The sequence below is a fragment of the Aedes albopictus genome, chromosome 3, assembly GCF_035046485.1.
Source record: "Aedes albopictus strain Foshan chromosome 3, AalbF5, whole genome shotgun sequence".
NCBI classification, from domain to species: domain Eukaryota; kingdom Metazoa; phylum Arthropoda; class Insecta; order Diptera; family Culicidae; genus Aedes; species Aedes albopictus.
In genome coordinates, this window is record NC_085138.1 from 293,931,431 (window position 1) to 293,959,298 (window position 27,868).

The 27,868-nt window shown below is 39.2% G+C and overlaps 1 protein-coding gene across 2 annotated transcripts in view; it reads left to right on the forward strand.

The window, feature by feature from the left end:
- LOC109412930 (Ig-like and fibronectin type-III domain-containing protein 1) overlaps positions 1–27,868 on the forward strand; it is a 692,650-nt gene that overhangs the window by 595,769 nt on the left and 69,013 nt on the right. For both annotated transcript variants that reach the window (XM_062861347.1, XM_062861348.1), the window contains one exon: positions 3,627–3,800. In XM_062861347.1, the coding sequence (XP_062717331.1) occupies positions 3,627–3,800 (174 nt within the window). The remainder of the gene's footprint in view (positions 1–3,626; positions 3,801–27,868) is intronic.

Consider the following 27,868-nt stretch of genomic DNA (forward strand, 5'->3'; position numbering starts at 1 on the left):
GTTACACCTGGAGATCACCACAGCAGACGGAATCGCAAATCGACCACGTTCTGATTGACGGACGGCACTTCTCCGACATTATCGACGTGAGGACCTATCGTGGCGCCTACATTGACTCCGACCACTATCTGGTGATGGTTAAACTGCACTCAAAACTCTCCGTCATCAACAATGTACGGTACCGGCGACCGCCACTATACAACCTAGAGCGACTGAAACAACCGGATGTCTCCTCGGCATACGGACAGAATCTCGAGGCTGCGTTACCGATGAGGCCCCTCTAGAGGACTGCTGGAGTACAGTGAAAGCAGCCATCAACAACGCAGCCGAGAGCACTATCGGGTACGTGGAACGGAATCGACGGAACGAATGGTTCGACGAAGAGTGCAGAGCGGTTTTGGAGGAGAAGATCGCAGCGAGGGCGGTAATGCTGCAGCAAGGGACTCGACAGAACGTGGAACGTTACAAACAGAAGCGGAAGCAGCAGACCCGCCTCTTTCGGGAAAAAAGCGCCGCCTGGAAGAAGTGGAGTGTGAAGAAATGGAACTGCTGTGCCGTTCCCAATAAACACGGAAGTTCTATCAGAAGCTCGACGCATCCCGCAACGGCTTCGTGCCGCGAGCCGAAATATGCAGGGATAAAGACGGAGGCCTCTTGACGGACGGACGTGAGGTGATCGAAAGGTGGAAGCAGCACCTGAACGGCGTGGAGAACGTAGGCACGAGAGCCCACGGCAACGAAGGAAACGACGACGCCAGTGCAGCGGAGGACGGAAATGGACCAACTCTCACGCTGAGGTAAGTTAAGTATGTCATTCATCAGCTCAAAACCAACAAAGCAGCTGATAAGGATGGTATCACAGCTGAACTCATCAAGATGAGCCCAGAAAAGTTGGCCCCCTTTCTGTATCGGCTGATAGTCAGGATCTGGGAAACTGAACAGCTACCGGAGGAGTGGAAGGAAGGGGTAATCTGCCCCATTCACAAGAAAGGCGTCCATTTGGAATGTGAGAACTTCAGGGCGATCACTATTTTGAATGCTGCCCACAAAGTGCTATCCCAGATCATCTTCCGTCGTCTGTCACCTAAAACGAATGAGTTCGTAGGAAGTTATCAAGCCGGTTTCATCGACGGCCGGTCGACAACGGACCAGATCTTTACCGTACGGCAAATCCTACAGAAATGCCGTGAATACTAGCTCCCAACGCATCACCTGTTCATCGACTTCAAAGCGGCATACGACAGTATCGACCGCGCAGAGCTATGGAGAATCATGGACGAAAACGGCTTTTCTGGGAAGCTGACTAGACTGATTAAAGCAACGAAGGACGGTGTGCAAAACTGTGTAAGGGTTTCGGGTGAACTATCCAGTTCATTCGAATCTCGCCGGGGACTGCGACAAGGTGACGGACTCTAATGCCTACTCTTCAACATCGCTCTGGAAGGTGTGATGCGACGAGCCGGACTCAACAGCCGGGGAACGATTTTCACAAAATCCGGTCAATTTGTGTGCGTTGCGGACGACATAGATATTATCGCCAGAACATTTGGAACGGTGGCAGAGCTGTTCGCCTGAAACGCGAAGCAGCAAAGGTCGGACTGGTGGTAAATGCCTCAGAAACAAAGTACATGCTGGTAGGCGGAACCGAACACGACCGGGTCCGTCTGGGTAGTAATGTTACGATGGACGGGGATACTTTCGAGGTGGTGTAGAAATTCGTCTACCTCGGATCCTTACTGATGGCTGACAACAACGTGAGCCGTGAAATTCGGAGGCGCATTATCAGCGGAAGTCGGACCTACTACGGGCTCCAGAAGAAACTGCGGTCGAAAAAGATTCACCCACGCACCAAATGCACCATGTACAAAACGCTAATAAGACCGGTGGTCCTCTACGGGCACGAGACATAAACCATGCTCGAGGAGAACCTATAAGCACTCGGAGTTTTCGAGCGAAGCGTGCTAAGGACGACTTCGGCGGTGTACAGGAGAACGGTGTGTGGCGGAGAAGGATGAATCACGAGCTCGCTGCACCTTACGGCGAACCCAGCATCCAGAAGGTGGCCAAAGCCGGCAGGATACGGTGGGCAGGGCATGTTGCCAGAATGCCGGACAACAACCCTGCAAAGCAACTGATCCGGTTGGCACAAGAAGGCGTGGAGCGCAGAGAGCACGATGGGCGGACCAGGTGGAGTGTGACTTGGCGAGCATTGGGCGCGACCGTGGATGAAGAGCGGCAGCCACAAACCGAGTATTGTGGCGTACTATTGTTGATTATGTCTTGTCTTAAATGTGATGTTGAACCAAAAAATGTATGTGTGTACGGAATGCCTTGCTTGGTTTGCTAAAGCAACCCTTAGGATCCTAAGAATTATGCTGTATGATACATATTGTGAGTTATACAATTAGTATGCTCATTAGAGCCACCTAGATTAGGAGTTCCGAACCATACCCCTTTCCATCAGTTTGTGTTTGATCTACCAAACATCATTGCCAAATACACTTTTTTTTTTTAAACACAGTCGAGCCTCCTATAAGACGCAGGTTTCACTTTGCGTCCACCGTATTTTTCACGTTATCATCCAATCAATTTAGTTCATTTTCGGTATGTGACAAACCTATACCACACAGATCGAGAAAAGAGTGTAAAATTCTGTGACATATGATGCACATAATTGAAGCGTGGAATATCACAGAAGTTTACACGACATATCATGTAAAAGTCATAAAATATGATGAAAACTTCCATTATATGTCATGTAATTCAGCATGACTCCGTGTGTTTACATGACATATAACACAAATTTACATGATATATCATGTAAATCATCATAACACTAAGTTTACATGTCTAAACTGAAGTTTACATGACGTGTAAATCTCATAATTTTTATCTGTGCAGACCATAATCGCTCTAAATAAAATCAGGTGGATCAGCTGAAAGGCAGCTGATAAATTAGGGTAGGCGTTAAGTGGGTGGCAACATCTTATAGAAAACTCAGCTGTAGTCAGGATCCTGAGAAATATTAAATCTAAAATTAAGATGTTCACTAGCGCCGCCTAGTGGTGCAATTAAACGGCAAATCACCTGTAAGCTATTGGCTTACAAAACAACATTTGATCAAGGTCAAGGTAGAATCAGAAACATATGCTGTTCCAGATTCAACGATTATCCGCTCATCAAATGGATCCCACTTGCAGTGAGATCGTGGGTACTGAGCAAGAAACCGACTCAACGGTGACATCTTTACCTCGTAGACTAGACTTCCTAAAAGAGTCCAATGTATGGTTAACATATGTTGATAATTCTGATATTCTCATCTTTATAAAGGCTTTCCAAGAGGATTATCCGAAGACATGTCTTATAGGCAAATTGAGCCAGCTTACCCTACTTGGCTAGGGCAAGTTTTGATTGTTATTCCACAAAATTCTACAAAAAAAAAAAACAAACTACGGAACACACCAACAAGGCCGAAAGTTTCAATTAAATTAAACAATATTTTTCATAACTTTTTTTATACATTGCCACCTTCTCCAATCTGATATACCGCAACTTGTTTGCCAAATTAAATAAACACCAATAATCATTAATTTTCATTACAACTTTCCCTTTTTTTCTCTTCCCAGGAACCGGTGGCCCTTCGATGGTTCACGAAGGTGAGGACGCGCTGCTGACCTGCGTTGTAATGACCCCGTACAACAATGACACGGTTCTGTGGCGAAAAGGTCCCAACGAAATCCTGTCGGCGGGCATGAATCGCGTTACCAGCGATAAACGCATCAGCATTCTGCACGACGACTGTAAGTACCCTACCCCAGCCACGGATTAACGATATGACACATAAAAATATCCAATAGGAACAAAACGCATCCTAATGCCAAGCCAGCCACCCTCAGTGGTAACGATAGACACGGCGACGCTTATTCATGCCGCCGCGCCGTTTGCGACCTCATTTCACCTTGTATTACAGGCTATGAATGAACGAACGCGAATGCTTATTTGTTATGTGGGGGTTGACGGGGTTCTACGACGGCGGGGCGCGATATAGCTCACTTCTTCGTTTGGAAATGGTCCAAATAAATGGGAAGGAAAAACATTGAAAGCATTTTTGTCGCTCATTTGGCGCGACGACAATTTCGGGTTCACCCCCGAAAGCTCGTAGGTACCTAGCAATAATCGTTTCTCATTAACTTCCATGGTACGATGAAGTTGCTCCGTGCCTGTCGCGATGGAGTTCGAGTGGAGCATGGGGGAGTCGATGAGAAATGCCACTTTGGGGTTAAATTCACAATTCTGGGGAAAAAGCCTTGAAGAGAATTCAGGAAATCTATTTAATAAACTCTTAGAAAAATCCCTCAAGAAATTTCTGGATGTTTTTCACAGAAACTCATGTAAAAATGATTTGAATTCTTCAAAGAGTTCTTGGAAGAATTTCCAAAGAATCTCCGAAGGAATTCCTGTAGGAACTTTCGAAAGAATTCTTAAGGGAATCTCCCAAGTAATTCCTGGAGGAATCTCCGAAGGAATTCCTGGAGGAATCTCCGAAGGAATTCCTGGAGGAATCTCCGAAGGAATTCCTGGAGGAATCTCCGAAGGAATTCCTGGAGGAATCTCCGAAGGAATTCCTGGAGGAATCTCCGAAGGAATTCCTGGAGGAATCTCCGAAGGAATTCCTGGAGGAATCTCCGAAGGAATTCCTGGAGGAATCTCTGAAGGAATTCCTGGAGGAATCTCCGAAGGAATTCCTGGAGGAATCTCCGAAGGAATTCCTGGAGGAATCTCCGAAGAAATTCCTGGAGGAATCTCCGAAGAAATTCCTGGAGGAATCTCCGAAGAAATTCCTGAAGGAATCTCCGAAGGAACTCATGCAGGAATTTCCGAAGGAATTCGGAAATAGAGCTTTTCGTTATGTAGTGTATTCTTCCCCAATTTCCCTTAAGAGGCTTTGAAAAGGTGGGCCAACAACAACAACGAGAACAGCGTCGCCCTCGGCCAACGTTCAAACAAAACAGATGATACCCCCGTGGGAAATGAAGCAGATCATGATCATCGTACGTACGGTGGTACACACACACAAACACACAACAAAAAAGCTCAAGCTCAAGCATCGAGCGACGAATCCTGTCTGAGCTTCGGCTCAAGTTTCCCGGAGCAGTGAGTGGTAAAACAACGGCGAAGTGAGAAATATTTTCGACGGGAATTTTGCCAAAAGGCTTCGTGCAATTAACACAGCATTCCACACCGTACTTCCCAAAGGGAGAGCGTAATCAAAGGCGGTTCATCTGCTGTGTCGTTCCCGTTTGGATCAGAATTCAGACAGCAAATGGTTGCCGCCACCTCATAAAAAGGTGCTATCAATAACTTCAGTGAAATTTAATTAAGAGGCAGCTGCAAAAGAGTGCTTTCAGCAGTTTTAGTCTGTGACACCTAAACATAATGTCACTATGCTGAAGTACATTGAGGCCTTCGTATTTTACAAAATAGAACCTGGATATGGGTTGGATTGAATTTGGATTGGATTTGGATTGAATTTGGATTGAATTTGGATTGGATTTGGATTTTGAGTGTATTTGGATTTGATTTGGATTGGATTTGGATTTGGATTGGATTTGGATTTGGATTGGATTTGGATTGGATTTGGATTGGATTTGGATTGGATTTGGATTGGATTTGGATTGGATTTGGATTGGATTTGGATTGGATTTGGATTGGATTTGGATTGGATTTGGATTGGATTTGGATTGGATTTGGATTGGATTTGGATTGGATTTGGATTGGATTTGGATTGGATTTGGATTGGATTTGGATTGGATTTGGATTGAATTTGGATTGAATTTGGATTGGATTTGGATTTTGAGTGTATTTGGATTTGATTTGGATTGGATTTGGATTTGGATTGGATTTGGATTTGGATTGGATTTGGATTGGATTTGGATTGGATTTGGATTGGATTTGGATTGGATTTGGATTGGATTTGGATTGGATTTGGATTGGATTTGGATTGGATTTGGATTGGATTTGGATTGGATTTGGATTGGATTTGGATTGGATTTGGATTGGATTTGGATTGGATTTGGATTGGATTTGGATTGGATTTCTATTGGATTTGGATTGGATTTGGATTGGATTTCTATTGGATTTGGATTGGATTTGGATTGGATTTGGATTGGATTTGGATTGGATTTGGATTGGATTTGGATTGGATTTGGATTGGATTTGGATTGGATTTGGATTGGATTTGGATTGGATTTGGATTGGATTTGGATTGGATTTGGATTGGATTTGGATTGGATTTGGATTGGATTTGGATTGGATTTGGATTGGATTTGGATTGGATTTGGATTGGATTTGGATTGGATTTGGATTGGATTTGGATTGGATTTGGATTGGATTTGGATTGGATTTGGATTGGATTTGGATTGGATTTGGATTGGATTTGGATTGGATTTGGATTGGATTTGGATTGGATTTGGATTGGATTTGGATTGGATTTGGATTGGATTTGGATTGGATTTGGATTGGATTTGGATTGGATTTGGATTGGATTTGGATTGGATTTGGATTGGATTTGGATTGGATTTGGATTGGATTTGGATTGGATTTGGATTGGATTTGGATTGGATTTGGATTGGATTTGGATTGGATTTGGATTGGATTTGGATTGGATTTGGATTGGATTTGGATTGGATTTGGATTGGATTTGGATTGGATTTGGATTGGATTTGGATTGGATTTGGATTGGATTTGGATTGGATTTGGATTGGATTTGGATTGGATTTGGATTGGATTTGGATTGGATTTGGATTGGATTTGGATTGGATTTGGATTGGATTTGGATTGGATTTGGATTGGATTGGATTTGGATTGGATTTGGATTGGATTTGGATTGGATTTGGATTGGATTTGGATTGGATTTGGATTGGATTTGGATTGGATTTGGATTGGATTTGGATTGGATTTGGATTGGATTTGGATTGGATTTGGATTGGATTTGGATTTGATTTGGATTGGATTTGGATTGGATTTGGATTGGATTTGGATTGGATTTGGATTGGATTTGGATTGGATTTGGATTGGATTTGGATTGGATTTGGATTGGATTTGGATTGGATTTGGATTGGATTTGGATTGGATTTGGATTGGATTTGGATTGGATTTGGATTGGATTTGGATTGGATTTGGATTGGATTTGGATTGGATTTGGATTGGATTTGGATTGGATTTGGATTGGATTTGGATTGGATTTGGATTGGATTTGGATTGGATTTGGATTGGATTTGGATTGGATTTGGATTGGATTTGGATTGGATTTGGATTGGATTTGGATTGGATTTGGATTGGATTTGGATTGGATTTGGATTGGATTTGGATTGGATTTGGATTGGATTTGGATTGGATTTGGATTGGATTTGGATTGGATTTGGATTGGATTTGGATTGGATTTGGATTGGATTTGGATTGGATTTGGATTGGATTTGGATTGGATTTGGATTGGATTTGGATTGGATTTGGATTGGATTTGGATTGGATTTGGATTTGGATTGGATTTGGATTGGATTTGCATTGGATTTGGATTGGATTTGGATTGGATTTGGATTGGATTTGGATTGGATTTGGATTGGATTTGGATTGGATTTGGATTGGATTTGGATTGGATTTGGATTGGATTTGGATTGGATTTGGATTGGATTTGGATTGGATTTGGATTTGATTTGGATTGGATTTGGATTGGATTTGGATTGGATTTGGATTGGATTTGGATTGGATTTGGATTGGATTTGGATTGGATTTGGATTGGATTTGGATTGGATTTGGATTGGATTTGGATTGGATTTGGATTGGATTTGGATTGGATTTGGATAGGATTGGGATTGGATTTGGATTGGATTTGGATTGGATTTGGATTGGATTTGGATTGGATTTGGATTGGATTTGGATTGGATTTGGATTGGATTTGGATTGGATTTGGATTGGATTTGGATTGGATTTGGATTGGATTTGGATTGGATTTGGATTGGATTTGGATTGGATTTGGATTGGATTTGGATTGGATTTGGATTGGATTTGGATTGGATTTGGATTGGATTTGGATTGGATTTGGATTGGATTTGGATTGGATTTGGATTGGATTTGGATTGGATTTGGATTGGATTTGGATTGGATTTGGATTGGATTTGGATTGGATTTGGATTGGATTTGGATTGGATTTGGATTGGATTTGGATTGGATTTGGATTGGATTTGGATTGGATTTGGATTGGATTTGGATTGGATTTGGATTGGATTTGGATTGGATTTGGATTGGATTTGGATTGGATTTGGATTGGATTTTGATTGGATTTGGATTTGATTTGGATTTGATTTGGATTGGATTTGGATTGGATTTGGATTGGATTCGGATTGGATTTGGATTGGATTTGGATTGGATTTGGATTGGATTTGGATTGGATTTGGATTGGATTTGGATTGGATTTGGATTTGATTTGGATTGGATTTGGATTGGATTTGGATTGGATTTGGATTGGATTTGGATTGGATTTGGATTGGATTTGGATTGGATTTGGATTGGATTTGGATTGGATTTGGATTGGATTTGGATTGGATTTGGATTGGATTTGGATTGGATTTGGATTGGATTTGGATTGGATTTGGATTGGATTTGGATTGGATTTGGATTGGATTTGGATTGGATTTGGATTGGATTTGGATTGGATTTGGATTGGATTTGGATTGGATTTGGATTGGATTTGGATTGGATTTGGATTGGATTTGGATTGGATTTGGATTGGATTTGGATTGGATTTGGATTGGATTTGGATTGGATTTGGATTGGATTTGGATTGGATTTGGATTTGGATTGGATTTGGATTGGATTTGGATTGGATTTGGATTGGATTTGGATTGGATTTGGATTGGATTTGGATTGGATTTGGATTGGATTTGGATTGGATTTGGATTGGATTTGGATTGGATTTGGATTGGATTTGGATTGGATTTGGATTGGATTTGGATTGGATTTGGATTGGATTTGGATTGGATTTGGATTGGATTTGGATTGGATTTGGATTGGATTTGGATTGGATTTGGATTGGATTTGGATTGGATTTGGATTGGATTTGGATTGGATTTGGATTGGATTTGGATTGGATTTGGATTGGATTTGGATTGGATTTGGATTGGATTTGGATTGGATTTGGATTGGATTTGGATTGGATTTGGATTGGATTTGGATTGGATTTGCATTGGATTTGGGTTGGATTTGGATTGGATTTGGATTGGATTTGGATTGGATTTGGATTGGATTTGGATTGGATTTGGATTTGGATTGGATTTGGATTGGATTTGGATTGGATTTGGATTGGATTTGGATTGGATTTGGATTGGATTTGGATTGGATTTGGAGTGGATTTGGATTGGATTTGGATTGGATTTGGATTGGATTTGGATTGGATTTGGATTGGATTTGGATTGGCTTTGGATTGGCTTTGGATTGGATTTGGATTGGATTTGGATTGGATTTGGATTGGATTTGGATTGGATTTGGATTGGATTTGGATTGGATTTGGATTGGATTTGGATTGGATTTGGATTGGATTTGGATTGGATTTGGATTGGATTTGGATTGGATTTGGATTGGATTTGGATTGGATTTGGATTGGATTTGGATTGGATTTGGATTGGATTTGGATTGGATTTGGATTGGATTTGGATTGGATTTGGATTGGATTTGGATTGGATTTGGATTGGATTTGGATTGGATTTGGATTGGATTTGGATTGGATTTGGATTGGATTTGGATAGAGACGAACCAGCCAAGGGCTGAAAGTCTCTCTAATAAAGACAAATCAATCAATTGGATTTGGATTGGATTTGGATTGGATTTGGATTGGATTTGGATTGGATTTGGATTGGATTTGGATTGGATTTGGATTGGATTTGGATTGGATTTGGATTGGATTTGGATTGGATTTGGATTGGATTTGGATTGGATTTGGATTGGATTTGGATTGGATTTGGATTGGATTTGGATTGGATTTGGATTGGATTTGGATTGGATTTGGATTGGATTTGGATTGGATTTGGATTGGATTTGGATTGGATTTGGATTGGATTTGGATTGGATTTGGATTGGATTTGGATTGGATTTGGATTGGATTTGGATTGGATTTGGATTGGATTTGGATTGGATTTGGATTGGATTTGGATTGGATTTGGATTGGATTTGGATTGGATTTGGATTGGATTTGGATTGGATTTGGATTGGATTTGGATTGGATTTGGATTGGATTTGGATTGGATTTGGATTGGATTTGGATTGGATTTGGATTGGATTTGGATTGGATTTGGATTGGATTTGGATTGGATTTGGATTGGATTTGGATTGGATTTGGATTGGATTTGGATTGGATTTGGATTGGATTTGGATTGGATTTGGATTGGATTTGGATTGGATTTGGATTGGATTTGGATTGGATTTGGATTGGATTTGGATTGGATTTGGATAGAGACGAACCAGCCAAGGGCTGAAAGTCTCTCTAATAAAGACAAATCAATCAATTGGATTTGGATTGGATTTGGATTGGATTTGGATTGGATTTGGATTGGATTTGGATTGGATTTGGATTGGATTTGGATTGGATTTGGATTGGATTTGGATTGGATTTGGATTGGATTTGGATTGGATTTGGATTGGATTTGGATTGGATTTGGATTGGATTTGGATTGGATTTGGATTGGATTTGGATTGGATTTGGATTGGATTTGGATTGGATTTGGATTGGATTTGGATTGGATTTGGATTGGATTTGGATTGGATTTGGATTGGATTTGGATTGGATTTGGATTGGATTTGGATTGGATTTGGATTGGATTTGGATTGGATTTGGATTGGATTTGGATTGGATTTGGATTGGATTTGGATTGGATTTGGATTGGATTTGGATTGGATTTGGATTGGATTTGGATTGGATTTGGATTGGATTTGGATTGGATTTGGATTGGTTTGGATTGGATTTGGATTGGATTTGGATTGGATTTGGATTGGATTTGGATTGGATTTGGATTGGATTTGGATTGGATTTGGATTTGATTTGGATTGGATTTGGATTGGATTTGGATTGGATTTGGATTGGATTTGGATTGGATTTGGATTGGATTTGGATTGGATTTGGATTGGATTTGGATTGGATTTGGATTGGATTTGGATTGGATTTGGATTGGATTTGGATTGGATTTGGATTGGATTTGGATTGGATTTGGATTGGATTTGGATTGGATTTGGATTGGATTTGGATTGGATTTGGATTGGATTTGGATTGGATTTGGATTGGATTTGGATTGGATTTAGATTGGATTTGGATTGGATTTGGATTGGATTTGGATTGGATTTGGATTGGATTTGGATTGGATTTGGATTGGATTTGGATTGGATTTGGATTGGATTTGGATTGGATTTGGATTGGATTTGGATTGGATTTGGATTGGATTTGGATTGGATTTGGATTGGATTTGGATTGGATTTGGATTGGATTTGGATTGGATTTGGATTGGATTTGGATTGGATTTGGATTGGATTTGGATTGGATTTGGATTGGATTTGGATTGGATTTGGATTGGATTTGGATTGGATTTGGATTGGATTTGGATTGGATTTGGATTGGATTTGGATTGGATTTGGATTGGATTTGGATTTGGATTGGATTTGGATTGGATTTGGATTGGATTTGGATTGGATTTGGATTGGATTTGGATTGGATTTGGATTGGATTTGGATTGGATTTGGATTGGATTTGGATTGGATTTGGATTGGATTTGGATTGGATTTGGATTGGATTTGGATTGGATTTGGATTGGATTTGGATTGGATTTGGATTGGATTTGGATTGGATTTGGATTGGATTTGGATTGGATTTGGATTGGATTTGGATTTGATTTGGATTGGATTTGGATTGGATTTGGATTGGATTTGGATTGGATTTGGATTGGATTTGGATTGGATTTGGATTGGATTTGGATTGGATTTGGATTGGATTTGGATTTGATTTGGATTAAATTTGGATTGGATTTGGATTGGATTTGGATGGATTTGGATTGGATTTGGATTGGATTTGGATTGGATTTGGATTGGATTTGGATTGGATTTGGATTGGATTTGGATTGGATTTGGATTGGATTTGGATTGGATTTGGATTGGATTTGGATTGGATTTGGATTGGATTTGGATTGGATTTGGATTGGATTTGAATTGGATTTGGATTGGATTTGGATTGGATTTGGATTTGGATTGGATTTGGATTGGATTTGGATTGGATTTGGATTGGATTTGGATTGGATTTGGATTGGATTTGGATTGGATTTGGATTGGATTTGGATTGGATTTGGATTGGATTTGGATTGGATTTGGATTGGATTTGGATTGGATTTGGATTGGATTTGGATTGGATTTGGATTGGATTTGGATTGGATTTGGATTGGATTTGGATTGGATTTGGATTGGATTTGAATTGGATTTGGATTGGATTTGGATTGGATTTGGATTTGGATTGGATTTGGATTGGATTTGGATTGGATTTGGATTGGATTTGGATTGGATTTGGATTGGATTTGGATTGGATTTGGATTGGATTTGGATTGGATTTGGATTGGATTTGGATTGGATTTGGATTGGATTTGGATTGGATTTGGATTGGATTTGGATTGGATTTGGATTGGATTTGGATTGGATTTGGATTGGATTTGGATTGGATTTGGATTGGATTTGGATTGGATTTGGATTGGATTTGGATTGGATTTGGATTGGATTTGGATTGGATTTGGATTGGATTTGGATTGGATTTGGATTGGATTTGGATTGGATTTGGATTGGATTTGGATTGGATTTGGATTGGATTTGGATTGGATTTGGATTGGATTTGGATTGGATTTGCATTGGATTTGGGTTGGATTTGGATTGGATTTGGATTGGATTTGGATTCGAATTGTTCCAGATTTCAAAAATTTCCATAAGAAACTTTCGGTTACATTAGAGCCTGTTCTGGAATGTGTGCTAAAAGTATTCACATTAGAACTAAGACTTTATGCATAGACGAAGAGTGAGAATGCCCCCGGTCCACATGCCAAAAGTTATGTTATTTGCTCATTATACCTTTACCGTTACTGCCATCGTCACATACCTTACTAAACTTCTAAACGAGAAAACCGTGCCATGAATCTGCGACCATCCAGAGGGATAAAATAAATACCTCTAGTCTCACAACCCACACCCCCAAGAGCAGCGTAACCATGGTACGATTATATGGAAAAGGTTCAAATAAATTCACCGGAGAACAATCGCGGAGAGGGACCACGGACGGTCCCGAAGAGTACTCAGCGTGCTCGGGATGTTTATCTCCCGGTCAAATATTTTCAAGCACCCGCCATCCAGTCAGCAGAACAGGTACCTACCTACCGGCATCCAGACAGACGCTTACGAACCCCCTTCAATGTGAATGAGTGGGAGGAAATTATACTCGCTGTTGGGTCGTCGTCGTTACGACGGTGCCGTTAGCGTTCGGAGGGTTTTAATTAAAAAGAATCAAGTTACTGGCTTCACTTTGGAACGCACCAATCTTTCGGTAGATTATGGCAACAATTTAGCACAGGAGTAGCTAGCCAGTAACAAATTTGGGAAGCAATTAGAATGTACCTTTGAGAACATACATTATTCGAAGTAACGACGAGTTTGTTTTACCTTTGTTTCAATTCCATATAAGGTAGGTATCAGAAAGCTAACGCAGTTTAAGCTGCTTTGAAAATGTGATACTAAGGGCCGATTTCTTCACCCGGGCTTAAATTTTAAACCAGGCTTAGCAACATTTTAAGCCGGGCTTAACTTTTTTTTTAATTTCTTCACCTCGGCTTAACCCCTAAACCCGGTTTAACAAAGCTACGGCTTACGTTAAGTGTGGCTTATTTTAAGCGGTGCTCTGAGGTGGCTTAGCAGCGCTAAGCCAGGCTTAAGCCGCAAATTGCAGAGTTTGGTTTTCTTCACCTACTTCATGGATAATTTTCCCAAACAGCAGAAAATATTTTCAATAAAACATGTACACTTAGGAACGATGCAATTGTAAAACGTTTGGATATGGACGGAGGCGATGATAAAGAAAATGATAGTCTACAGCCGGCTCGTCGTCAATATAAAACATTCAATATCGGTATTTGGGACAATCAAGTTTTTATATTTGATTGAAAGTCTTCAAAATGGCACCGTGTTGAAAATTTTGGAAATTTGTCATCCTGATTTGGAAGTCGAAAGTACATTTGCATTGACGTTTCAATTTATTTTAATCCGGTCCTTCCATAATTTCAGGTCACAATAAACATATTTTTGTCTCTTATGGTTCAAAAGATATTATTTTTTAACGAACAAACTTAGAATGAAATTTAAAAAAAAATGTTTTCTAATACCTTTTTAGACACTAATTTCTTACAAAAACTCAGTTTAAAGCACGTTTAGCCCATTGAATATTCAACATGTTGACTCATAATTTCAAATATAAAAAGTATTATTCGTGGTGTACTTCTAGTAGTAGTAGTAGTAGTAGTTCATTTATTTATCTTTTAGATAGTTTACAAGAAATTCATACAATGATATATACTGTTTACATAGTTCATACGACAAAAAAAAGCTTAACCTATGTTAATTCTAATCCATATTGTACATTTTCGTTTGAATTCTCCAATTGTGTTTACATTTTTTGTATCTTCAGGTAATTCATTAGGGGTACTCACTAAACAGATTAAATTGCTGCGTAAGCCATGATTTTCTGCTTATTTGAAATGTTTCATGGTTTTGCGAATGAAATAATCGAAGATTGCCTTGGCGATCGCGACGTTTAATCAGTTTAATCAGTTTACGCTGTTAAGTGAATCCCCCTATTGTATAGTCTTATTCCTTTGTAATATATCGATTTCTGGTTTGAAGTCATAGTAAACGGCACAACACGCAAATCGTCAACTCGTCTTGTTCTATGATGCTGTAGGTTTCTTGATCTTAAAATTATATTTGATAGGTACATTGGTAAAAAATTGTTCGTCAGCTTATATATCATTAACAGTACATTATAAATAACTCGTTGTTTGACAGATTGCCATTGTAAGGTATCTAACATAGTCCGAATTGGGGTATACTTACTACAGTTTAAAATGAACCTCATGAACTTATTCTGCAATTTTTGAAGTCTACTTAGGTGTGTGTCACTTGCAAGAAACAAAACTGAGGAATAGTAATCAATGTGTGGCGCAACTAATGATTTATATAAAAACAGTTTACTCCAAAATGTTAACTGACTTTTCAGACGTTCTAACATACCGTATTTCTTAGCCATTTTCTTTACTAAATTATCTATGTGTTCACTGAACGTTAATCTGTGGTCAATTAGGACTCCCAAACATGACTTATTTTGAATACCTAATAGGGTGACGTTGAATATTATTGGCTGGTTTGTTCTCTTCGTCGTGGGGGGTTTTTGTCGACCAAAATGCCTGAAATATGACCATATCATTCAGCTTACTTTGGAAGGATTTGAGGCCAACTTTGAGTTAAATAGGTTTCGAAAACCTCCCATGACGAAGAGAACAAAACTGCCGAAACTAAGTTCCCCTATCTAAAATTGACGCAAGTAGATTTTAAATATCTTTTTGCAACTCAGCACTATGAAATTTGATTTATACCTACTTGCCGTATCACAATCAGAGTTGCGTAATATCAGTCTTGTCAGGTGACTACTGATATTGCACCATCGTCACTATCACTCCAGACCAATTATTATCAAAACGACAATGACAGATAACGACTTGATATTGACCCGCACTCTAGATCACAATCATTGCAACTGATGTGATATTTTAGTGGTTTTCGCCAAAACTCAAACTTTTTTGTGACCAACATGCAAAACTTGTTATTTTGTACCTCATATAAAAATATCATCTTGGTGAATCTTTATTCGGATTTTTAAACGAATTTTAAAGATGAGCTGTCAATGATATCCCTACACCATCACAGTCAGTCCAGTTCTGATGGAACAAGGAAAGTGACGGTGACTCAATAGAGCTGACTTGGATCGTAGTCGGCCTATCAAAATCAGCGATTTGCTTACCATTGACAGTGACAGAGAGCACCTCTGATCACAACGGACTAGTTTTTCGTACTATACCAAACAATTGCAATATGATTCATAATGCAACTGATTTCGGTTGTATTATGAATCATAGTGCAATTGTTTGACCCACAACCAGAGTTGTCACAGCAAGAGCTTGCCAAATTGTCACGGTTATAGTACAGCTTGCTTGATCAAAATTTAGTGTCTAGCATGATGTAACACATGACCATTTCCACCGAACCACCGCGAAGCACGATGGTACTGATGGAAATGATCATATTCTAGTGATTTGTTTTTCATTGCAAGAATGTTTTGCAACTCGTTGCAAAACTCGATTTTTACAGCGCACATGTAATCCCATTTTTTTCATGATGAATATTAATTGCCTTTTTCGAAGATATTCGATGACATTGAATCTTGATAGGTCGAAATTACATTTTCTGTACTGCAAAAAAACGTTGTTTTATATTTTAGTACAATGCAGCGTGCATTGATGCATTTTTACATTAAAATCCTATATCGCGTTACGTAATTTGTGAACAGCACCTAAACAATTTTAACCCTTACGTGGCCGGCAGGGTACCCGGGTACCCAGCACCCATTTAAAATACACGGTGTAGAAAAAAGCAAAAAGTTTGCCGATCACATAACGGCTAAAACAAAGAATTAATAACACCAACGAATGGAAATAAAAGTGGAATAAACTGCTTCTATTACCCCTAGTCGTGCATTGGTGTCATTATGACCCCAAAACGTGCACTAGGTCAGCGAGGTGAGCGCAAGCTAATTCACGAAGAAGGTTAAGGGAACTTTGCTGTGACTTTCATTGAATGTACACAGATCAAAATTTTAAACATTTTCGAAAAATGGTCTGGACTCTGAAACATCTCACGACGAACACATTTTCAAAAATTCACTATCGAAATGCAACTCTAACAGGGCGATAATGGAGATTATTTATTCGAAGGCGATTCTTGATACCAAAACATTAGATCAACATTGCAACGCCTTTTGTGCAATGTGGCACTCCAACTTTGTACAATGAGAGGCAAATTCGAACACCAAATGTTGTGGAACGATCATATGTAGTAGGTACTAAATCGAAGATCTTCGATACCAGCGTTGAGTAAAATATCAACAGTCTAGGTAGTTCATCATTGCTAATTTCCTTCTGCATCCGAAATATTTACCGAGTAATTATAGATTGAGTTTAAATAAGGGCGAAAGTAACATGAGCGAGTTCTCTTCATCGCCTCTCTCTTCTGCAAATTAAAGTGCCAAGATGCAAATTCAATCAAACTTTTTTTACACTTAAACGCTAGATTGCATCGCAACCTAGCGATTTATGACTAAAAAGTGCAACCATACTTGCATCTTGTCACTTTAATTTGAAGAAGAGAGAGGCGATGAAGAGAACTCGCTCATGTTACTTTCGCCCTTATTTAAACTAAACCTAGAATTACACTTTTCCTGCTAAAATTTCAGCGGATGTTTTGTTTTTGTTACTCCATACTGCCTATAAAGGGCATTTTAAAATATCGGCGGATTAAAATGACGTTTCCATTGGAAAGTCACTGGAATGATATGGGAAATTTCGTTAAGCTTGGCTTAGCGTAAGCCATCGCCTTCATTTGCTATGCCGGTGTGAAGAAATGCAAATATTTAAACCTGGCTTAAGAATTTGGCTTAACTTTAAGTGTGGTTTAATAAAACCAGGCTTACCTCGTTAAGCCGGGTAGGTGAAGAAATCGGCCCTAAATGGTTAACGGTAATTCATTTTCTCTAATATTTTCGAAGCATTCAATCAACCAGCTCATTATTGCATGTAAATACAAAAAGCAATGGCATATTCTACCGAGCCGATACGTTACAACGTTGTAAGGTCACGCTACTCATTCCCATTTTTAACATACTTCCCCAATGAAAACTAACAGTTCAATAGATCATACTTATTGCAAATTTTACAAAGAATCCGAATATGTTAAAATATTTGAGGGTTTACGATCGAATTTACGAGTTATAGTGGAAAATCAGACAGAAAAGGCGTCAAAACGTTATAACGTCACGATAGAATGTGTCCAATATAAAAGAATAGCTTTCCTGAAAAAGAATCCCTGTCAAAGTTCTTGAACAAGTTCCTGAAAGAATTTTTGGAACATTCTTGAAAACTCTCAGAATGAGTTCTAATAACTAGTTGAAATTGATCCCACATAGATATTACCTTATTTTATTTGTTAGCCTAGATAGCTGTGTAGCGGCTGCCTGAATTGTTTTTAAACAGCACGACGGATCACCTGTTCTAATAGAAAGAATCCAAAAGACAGGTGACCCCTAACTCTTGGTTACTTTACTTACCGATCAGGCTAAGGCCTGGGTCATAGTAGCCGTCTCCATTCCACTCGATCCATGGCTGTTTGTCTCCAGTTCCGCACACTGCGTAGGGTCCGCAGATCGTCCTCCACTTGGTCGACCCACCTAGCTCGTTACGCACCACGTCTTATTGTACCGGTCGGATGACTCTCGAGAACCATTTCAGTCGGGTTGCTATCTGGCATCCTGATGACGTGACCCGTCCACCGTAGCCTCCCGATTTTCGCGGTATGGTTGGTTCTTTCAGAAGCTGATGCAGCTCGTGGTTCATTCGCCTTCTCCAAGTCCCGTCTTCCATCTGCACTCCGCCGTAGATGGTACGCAATACCTTCCGTTCGAAAACTCCAAGGGCGCGTTGGTCCTCTGCACGTAGGGTCCATGTTTCGTGCCCATAGAGGACTACCGGCTTGACTACCGATCTAATCAACGTTTTGTAAATAGTCAACTTCGTGTTACGACGAACTTTATTCGATCATAGAGTTCTGTGGAGTCCAAAGTAAGCACGATTTCCTGCCACAATGCGTCTCTCAATTTCTCTCCTGGTGTCGTTGTCGGCGGTCTCCAGTGAGCCCAAGTACACGAATTATTCAACCGCCTCGATTTCATCACCGTCGATATAAATTTGGGGCGCGGTGATTCCTCCCTGGAGCCCTTTGCCATCGAGCACTTTGTCTTCGACACATTAATGTCTAATCCGATTCGTCTGGCCTCAAATTTGTATCAATATCATCAGCGAAATCAAGCAGCTAAACGGACTTCGTGAAAATCGTTTCACTCGTGTTTATCCCCGCTCTCCTAATTATTCCCTCTAAAACAATGTTGAACAGCAAGCACAAAAGACCATCACCTTGCCGTAGCCCTCTGTAAGATTCAAAGGGACTCGAGAGTGTCCCTGATACGAACTATGCACATCACTCGATCCATTGTCGCCTTAATCAATCGTATCAGTTTATCCGGGAATTCGTATTCGTGCATAATCTATCAAAGCTGTTCTAGATCGATTGTATCATACGCCGATTTAAAATCGATGAACAAGTGATTTGTGGGTACGTTGTATTCGCGGCATTTCTGCAACACCTGGCGGATGGCGAACATCTGGTACTACCTATGGCGGATCGGATGTTCCTCCAGCCATCTTCAAGTGTAGCTGCGCCAAGCTGCTCTTCCGTTGGTAGGGCCACTGCTAACTGCTGCGCGTAGTCTTGAGCCACTTCTTCGTTACGCAGCTGCTCGATGTTGAGTCGCGGCGTTCGACTTCGACGCGTGGTGATAACTGTCGAAAGTTTTGAGCGCATGCATAAAGCGACTAAGTAGTGATCCGAATCTATATTCGCACTACGGTATGTGCGGACATTGGTTATATCCGAGAAGAATTTACCGTCGATTAGAACGTGGTCGATTTGGTTTTCTGTTTGATGGTCGGGTGATCTCCAGGTGGCTTTGTGGATATCTTTGCGGGGGAAGAAGGTGCTTCGGACTATCATACCACGGGAGGCTGCAAAGTTTACGCATCGCTGGCCGTTATCATTCGATACGGCGTGCAGGCTGCTTCGCCCGATTACCGGCCTGTACATTTCCTCCCTTCCTACCTGCGCGTTCATGTCGCCGACAACGATTTTCACGTCACGCGGCGAGCAACCATCGTATGTTTGCTCTAACTGCCCGTAGAACGCTTCTTTCTCGTCATTGGGTCTCCCTTCACTTTGTGGAGTTTACGTCACCGTCGAATCTTATATATTACGATTGTTGATTATTTTCGGTGAAAACACACACTAAAACTCGACAATACATAACGTTTCGGCCTACTCAACTTCAGCCATCATCAGATATTTTATGCATCAATCGATCCTCACCAGTGTGGTTGGACACCATTTTACCCACGAATTTTGTCGATGGTCTCACATAACCTTTTTGATAAGTTTATTTTTACAAATCTTCTTCACTGTTTATCAACAATTTATCTGGACATTTACTATTAAAACATCAGCCGGTTGGTTTCGACCAAACCGCGAGTCACTTCGAAGCGCAAAAATACGCGACAGTTTGAGAAAAGCAGCACAGCATGACCCATTTTTTATTTGTTTTAAAAGGCACAAGTACTTAGTATGTAAAAATAGGTTCATGCTTCGAACAAAATATTTTCTGAAAATTATCATTTGTCTCAAAGTTCAATTTTCACATTTCATTATTCAATTTTCATTATAAGACAATAAATGTTTCATTCTTGTCCGAACCACCAATGAACTTCTGAGCATCTCTTAATGAATGGTCCGATTTACGATGGAAAATTAAAAAGATAGGTGTTGTCCATTTTTTATGTTTTGTAAAAACTCAAATAAATGATTCCATAAGCTCGCTAATATCATGACTTTCAGATTCCGCATCTTTTGGGCAACTGGATAATATTATATTCAATTCAATCACTGCATTGCAAGATATGTATTCATTTTTTTGGTAAACTCACTATATTTAAAGATTGTAATATTTTGCTTATCAATAACTTTAAAACAAAACTACTACAAAATTGTTGGAGCACGATTCCGAAAGTAGCACGTCATGATGCATGAAAAATTTTGTCGTTGAAAAAAGTTCATGACTTTTATTTCATTTTGTCCACTAGTGTTTCTTTTGGCAATCCTTTGAAGGCTCCTTCAGCACTTCATTTTGAATTTCTTCAGCACATTTCTGAAAGCTTCTTTGCAAATTCCTACGGTAATTGACGAGACATCTCCTCCGATAATTTCGTTCTTTGGGAAATTCGTTCAGACAATTACCTGTGAAATTTCCTGGAAATGTCATTTGTAAAATATCTTTTGCAATTCATGTGGAAACTCTTTCAACATTATATATTGAATTTGATTCAACAATTTGGCTTTCTTTGTTGGATTATCTTTAACATTTTTTGAAGTACTTCGGCAATTCCGTTGGAATTTAGCTCGGTAAACCGTTTGTAAACTCGCCTGGCAATTATTTTGAGAACTGTTTTGAGCAATTATTTTTTTTTATTTTTGAAAATTCAATCGGCTTTTCCTTTGTAAATTTTCCGGCAATTGCTTAGAGAATTTATAATGTAACTTCTCCTGGTACGTTCATAAATTTTGTAGTTTTTTGGGACGTAGGAGGTATTTCAAGCCAAAATCTACACTCCATACAAATTCAGAATAATTTCTACGAGGTGAAGTTTAGCAATTTCTTTGTGAGGGAATTTCTTTTAGCATTTTTTGTGAGATTCGCCGGCAATTAATTTGGCAATTGACTTGTTAGTTTTTCGTCAACTACTCTGGAAGTCTGGAAATTATTTCAACAATTTTTATAAGATTTTATCAAATTTCTTATTTCTTTCTTTGTGGCATTGTATTTCTTTATCTTTGGTATTTTTTTGCTATTTCGACAATTCCATTGAAAATTTATTCGGTAACCCTTTTGTAAACACATCATACGGTAATTATTTTGAGAATTAATTAAGGCTTTTTTCAATCGGCACCCGGAAATTATTTTGAGAATCAACTAGAGCATTTTTTTTCAATCGGCATATTTGGAAATTTAGAAACTCCACCACATATTGTTTGGGAATTTGGAAGTTTGAAAAATAACTGAAAAAATTACAATGGAATGTCAGAAATAAATCTCAGGAATAACCGACGGAATTTCCAAAAAGGCCACTGCCAGTGAAATTCTCAAAAAATCGCTTAGCAACTGTCGGTATTTCCACAGAATACCACAAAAATTATCAAAAAAAAAATCGCAGGAATTTTCCTTAAAAGTATGTATAAAGTTGGATGACATCGAAAAAATGTGGTAAGAATGGCCTCATATATTCTCTGAAGTATTCCCAAAAAAATCCAAAGAAATTCGAAGGAATGTTCAAAATTATTGCTGAAGGAAATCAGAAAAAAATCTGAGAAAATTCCCAAAACTGTCACAATTTTCTAAGTTCTGAAAATTCTAATTCAAAATTCTTTATTGTTTTCTTGAAGAATTGCCGAAGACATTTTTAAATAAACTACCGAAGAATTTCCAAAGGATTTGTATATGTAATTTCACAAAATAGAAAAAGAAAAAAATCTTAATTTGCCTAAGTAATTGCCGATGAAGCTTTTGAAAGAATTGCTGAATTAATTATTCACCAGAGCAGTTTGCGAAGGAATTGCCGAAACATTACCAAACGGAATTCCTGAGAAGTTTTTAAACAAATTGTCTGAGATAAGAGTTTTCAAATATATTCCAAAAGAAACTCCTAAAAACCAGAAGCTCTTCGCCAACTCTGCACAAGCCAGTATCATTTTCAATGATTCTATTCTAGAAAACTAACCGTCTATTTTAAAATAAATCTTCTTGGTCATTTTTCATTAGAAAGAAAACAAGAAATTATTATTCCAAACAGCAAACACATTCGCACCACATCATCTGCTAGTTTCCTCCGTGACATTCCGAGGTTGAATGTGTCTCATTCTATTTATAAATGTAGCACTCCGGAGAAAGATGGAAGCTTTTCACGAGAAACGAGAAATGATAAACAAGCTCTCCGCATCGCTGTCATTGAAGTACAACCAACAGTAACAATAACAGCAACAGCAAGGACAACGACAAGGCGTTAGTTTTCCTAGCTCGCTTAATTTATTGTCCACTCTTGACTGTGTCCGGAAAAACTTCAGTTTTTTTTTTTGCTTTGCATCTCTGCGACACTCGAGAAGGATGGAGGATGGATGGCTGCTCGTCCGAGGCCACTCACTTCATAACACAAAGATAGCTTGCGTCTGTCTGTCAAACGGCGGCGGCGGCAATGATATGCAAACATGCAAATTCACACACAAAAAAAAATGTTATAAGTGACATTTTCGGTGAGCAAACATCATGATAATAAAGGAACTGACGGATAGCTTGTTTTCCGGACTGAATTATGGAAAATATGAGTGAGTTATGATTCCTTGCTCCATTCAAGATCTGTGGTTTTTGCTTGTTCTCTGATCAATTAAACATCGAAGTGTTTCTTCCATTCTGCAGCATTAATGATTAATGAATCAAATTAATATTCGTCAGGGTTAGTGTTCATGATGGAACACGGCGTAATCTAGTGTTACTCGCTCTGGACCATTATTAAGAGTCTCCGTATATCATTTCGATTCATGCAGGCTTGAGCTTTACTGTACATTAGAGTGGATCAACGTTGTTTTTTTTTGCATTTTGCTCATAAGTTGATGTTATTCCTTTACACGTTAAATGTTAAGCACCACCGGGAAATCTGTACGTTATAACTTTTTTCACAAGTGGCGGATCACTTTGCGGTCTTCAGCAAAGCTTTTCAGCATATCCTAGGCTATACTTTAACGTCATTAGTTGGATCGGTTCAGACAAATAAATTCAATTTATGAGAAAAATGCGAAAAAGCACGTTTTCCCATGCTAAATTCCATACAAATTTCAATCGCAATGCGGAATACGGGGAAGCAATCAATCGCTCCCAAATTTTGCACAATTTTTTTGGACGCTTAAAGGAATCGATAAAGCTTTGTTCCGAAAAATCGACTTTGTTGACCCAGTCTACTGTACATGTACTCAGTAAATTGTAATTCAACTATACAAAGTGGTCAATTGGTACATGAACTTAAAGAGAGAAAAGCTAAAAAGCAAGTGTAAAAGGGCCTTTGAATTTCCCGAATAAAATATTTTTATGCGAACTAATTATCAGATTTACACGGCATCTTCAGATGGCCTCACGTTCTAGATAAGCAATTAAAAAGGAATTCGCCGGAAAGACTCTGCGCTCACAGCACACTCCGTATACCCGGGTACTGTTTTTCGCCGGTATAAGATAAACGCAATCATGATTGTTTCGCTGAGAAAAGCGGTCTTCATCCCCGTACACAGGACATTGAGAAAAAATGCAAAAGGGAAACTGTTTACCTGCTGATCGTTCAAAGGAAACATTTGTTCTTTTCATCAGGATATTTGCTCCATTCATCATCATACGGATAGTGAGCAATACCTATACCCTGCTGCTCACCTGCTGGAGTCGAGCGCGTGGACACGAGGGATATGGTGCATTGTGTAACGATTAAAAGCTGGCACATACACACGTGCACACGTACATCCAGGACAGGAAGCGCTATCAGCAGCAGCAGCAACAACAGAAGCAGAAGCGAAACTGCGACTTGCTGCAGTCTTGCCCATTGTAGTAGTTTTTCCTTTCTCTTAAATGGCGGAACAATGATTAAAGGGTACACACACGGCTGTCCCGACCGGGAACTGAGACTAAGTCGTCCTATCGCGCGCGATCGGGGTAAAATGCGGCATTGAAGAAAATTATAGGTTTTGCCATGAAGTGTATCAAGACTATTCCCAGGTTGGGAGCGGCTCACAATGTCTGTTGCCAATGTTAGAAGCGGCTAAACAACGTTCAAATGTAGCACATGAAACGTGCAGTGAAGCCAGTGGGGTGTTAGAATCCAGCAAGTCAAGCCAGCTCTTAAAAAGAGTCAGTAACAGAAATTTTACGAATCGAGACTTTTCAAGACGCGCACCATCAAGCAGCTGAAACTGCACCGCGCACGCGCTGTATACGACGAGCGAGGTTTTTTGAAAGTGTTGTAGTTTTTACAGCGGAGCGCGTCCTGAAGGATCAACGATGCAGCCTTGAACCCCGTTAGGTACAAGAAACGCAGTCTAAGAAACGATTGGTCCGACGAGGAATGTTCAGAGATTTTGAAGGAGAAAAACGCATCGTGGGCGGTCGTCCTGCAGCATGGCACTCGGAAGAACGTGCAGAGTTGTAAAGGGAAGTGGAAGCCGCAGATCCGCCAAGTCTCCGAGTGTCCCATAGTGAATTCCTTCAAATCTACAAGAATAATTTTATCTATTTTCGCCACAAATAGTTACTTTGTATAACCTACTGAGATCCGTAAAGCTCTTGACATCTACAATGTCATTTACAGACACTATAGGAATATTCCAGGTCTGCCAAACTACCTTTGAGTTCAGAACTTCAGGTCTACAGTCATAACAAGAGCCTCATATGTTATACTGAGTACCGTAAACCGGGGTCAAATTGATCAGCGGGGTGAAATTGATCATTCGGGTACTACATTGTAATTCCATACTAGGAACTCTTAAGTGTCGGAATGATCTTAAACTTTTTACGTCATCTGGTTCGTATATGCCTAGAGAAGAAAGTGAACTTTTATTTTTTAGGGAAAAGTTAGTTTTGCCTTATTTTTTTTAAGGAATTTGCAATGTATTTCTCAATTAACTGAAATCATTGCTACTAAACAATAAATTGCTCATAGGACTTCCCGTGAATTCTCTGTTTTAACATTTTTGTGGAGCCTTGGTAGGGATGTAATGCAGCTAATCAGTAAATGAAATAATTATAAAAAGTTCATTTTATGAAGAAATAGTCATTTATTGTCATGGAAATCACTTATTTCAGAGGAAATTGCCTATCTTTGGGCGTTTAAGGGGAAATTTCAAAATTTAATTTTGCAATTAAAGTATTACATTCACTAGTTGTAAGATTTTAAACGCGTTATTCGGATTTAGAAGAGCAAAATTAAGCGGAGCAGGAAATTTTCCTTTCCAACCGATGCTTAATTGTATACTGATCAATTTCGCCCCAAAGTGGCATTTCCATTTTTTTGATATTTGGAGTTATTTAACTTAAAATTTAAATTTGTTGAACAAAATTCTTTCACATGGTTGCAGGGAGATCCACTGGGTACTGGTTTTACAGAAATTCTTTTGGCAATATTCGAATAGGCACTGAAGTTATCCGCAAAAGTTCTTTTGAAGTGATCAATTTGACCCCGGATTACGGTAACGTTGCATAATCAACCGCAGTTACTGGAGCAATCTGAAATCTACTAGCTTATTACAAACCTTTGCGACATCCAGGATCATCGTCCAAACTGTTCTACATTACATATTGAGTAACGTTTCATAATGAATCGTGGTGACTGGATTAACCTGAAGTCTACTGTATATTATTATGAATATTTGGGACATTGAGAGTCGTCCAAACGATCCTGAAGTTCAGCTCTTGATAATAACAGTAGTTATTCTCACAATAAACTTTAAACTGTAATCTGTATTCGCCCTGGCATAGCATGAGCCATTTCAAGATAGTTTTGAGAAATTCCAGATCAATAACACTACTCCGGAGACCATACCTTCTGGTCTAGACTTGTTAATTGTTAATTGATAGTAGCTTTTGCCACTCCGTTAAGTAGTGTTACATAATCCACTGTACTTACCAAACTAGTTGGAGGAACAATAAGTGTTGTTATATATTTTTGGGATATTATGGGCTTCCTTACTGTTATGAAGCTTTGATGATAAAAACAACCACTGTGATATGAGGCGAGATCATTTCAGATAGCAATGTTACACCATATATTTTATTTTTTGATAATTTAGCTATGTCGTGGTTTCTGGTTGTATTCTGTGAGCTCCAGTAAGTATAATAGATTGGGCAACATAACTCTATATAGCCAAAACAAAAACTTCAATTGCTGAAGAGGCTTGAAATTAAACATCATAATGGTTTGGATGGTCACGACTGATCTTATAATGTCCATTGAACATTCAGAAGATATATTGGACATGATAGATTACAAATCGTAGCTTTGTATAATAAAGGAAGCTACCGTTACACCCGTAGACTTGAGAGTGTAATCTCAAGAACGGTTTGGATTACCTAGGATATCTAAATAGATCTGAAACTGTCCATTGAATTTGAAGAAGACTTACTGGACAGAATCGATTACAAATAGTAGCTTTGTATTAAGAAAGAAGCTACCGTTATACCCGTAGACTTTAGGATCTACAGGGGATACTCAAAATAACTGGGACAAGTAAAAATTTCCCATTACGCTGTAACTTTTTGAAAAGTGCATCAAATGTTCTCAAATTTTGACTGTAAGTTCATCAACTAGTTGTGTATTAGTGGTTCAAATTTAGAAAAGATCGGGCCATTCTACACGAAGTTATGAAGATTCTAGAAAAAGGTATAGTTATCCGATAGCCAACTTTGAGCTGATCAAAATTTTATTGCATTCGGTTCATTGATTCCGGAGATGTAACAGCTCAAAGTTGGCTATCGAATAATTATACCTTTTTCTAGAACCTTTATAACTTCGTGTAGAATAGCCCGATCTTTTCCAAATTTTGACCACTGATACACAACTAGTTGATGAACTTACAGTAAAAATTTGAGAATATTTGATGCCCTTTTTGAAAAGTTACAGCTAGTTGAACATTTTTTGAAAAGTGAAAATTTTACCTGTCCCAGTTATTTTGAGTGGTTCTGTCACATTCGCCCGAAAACCATTCGCCCGAATTCCAAATGCCCGAATGACAGACGCCCGAA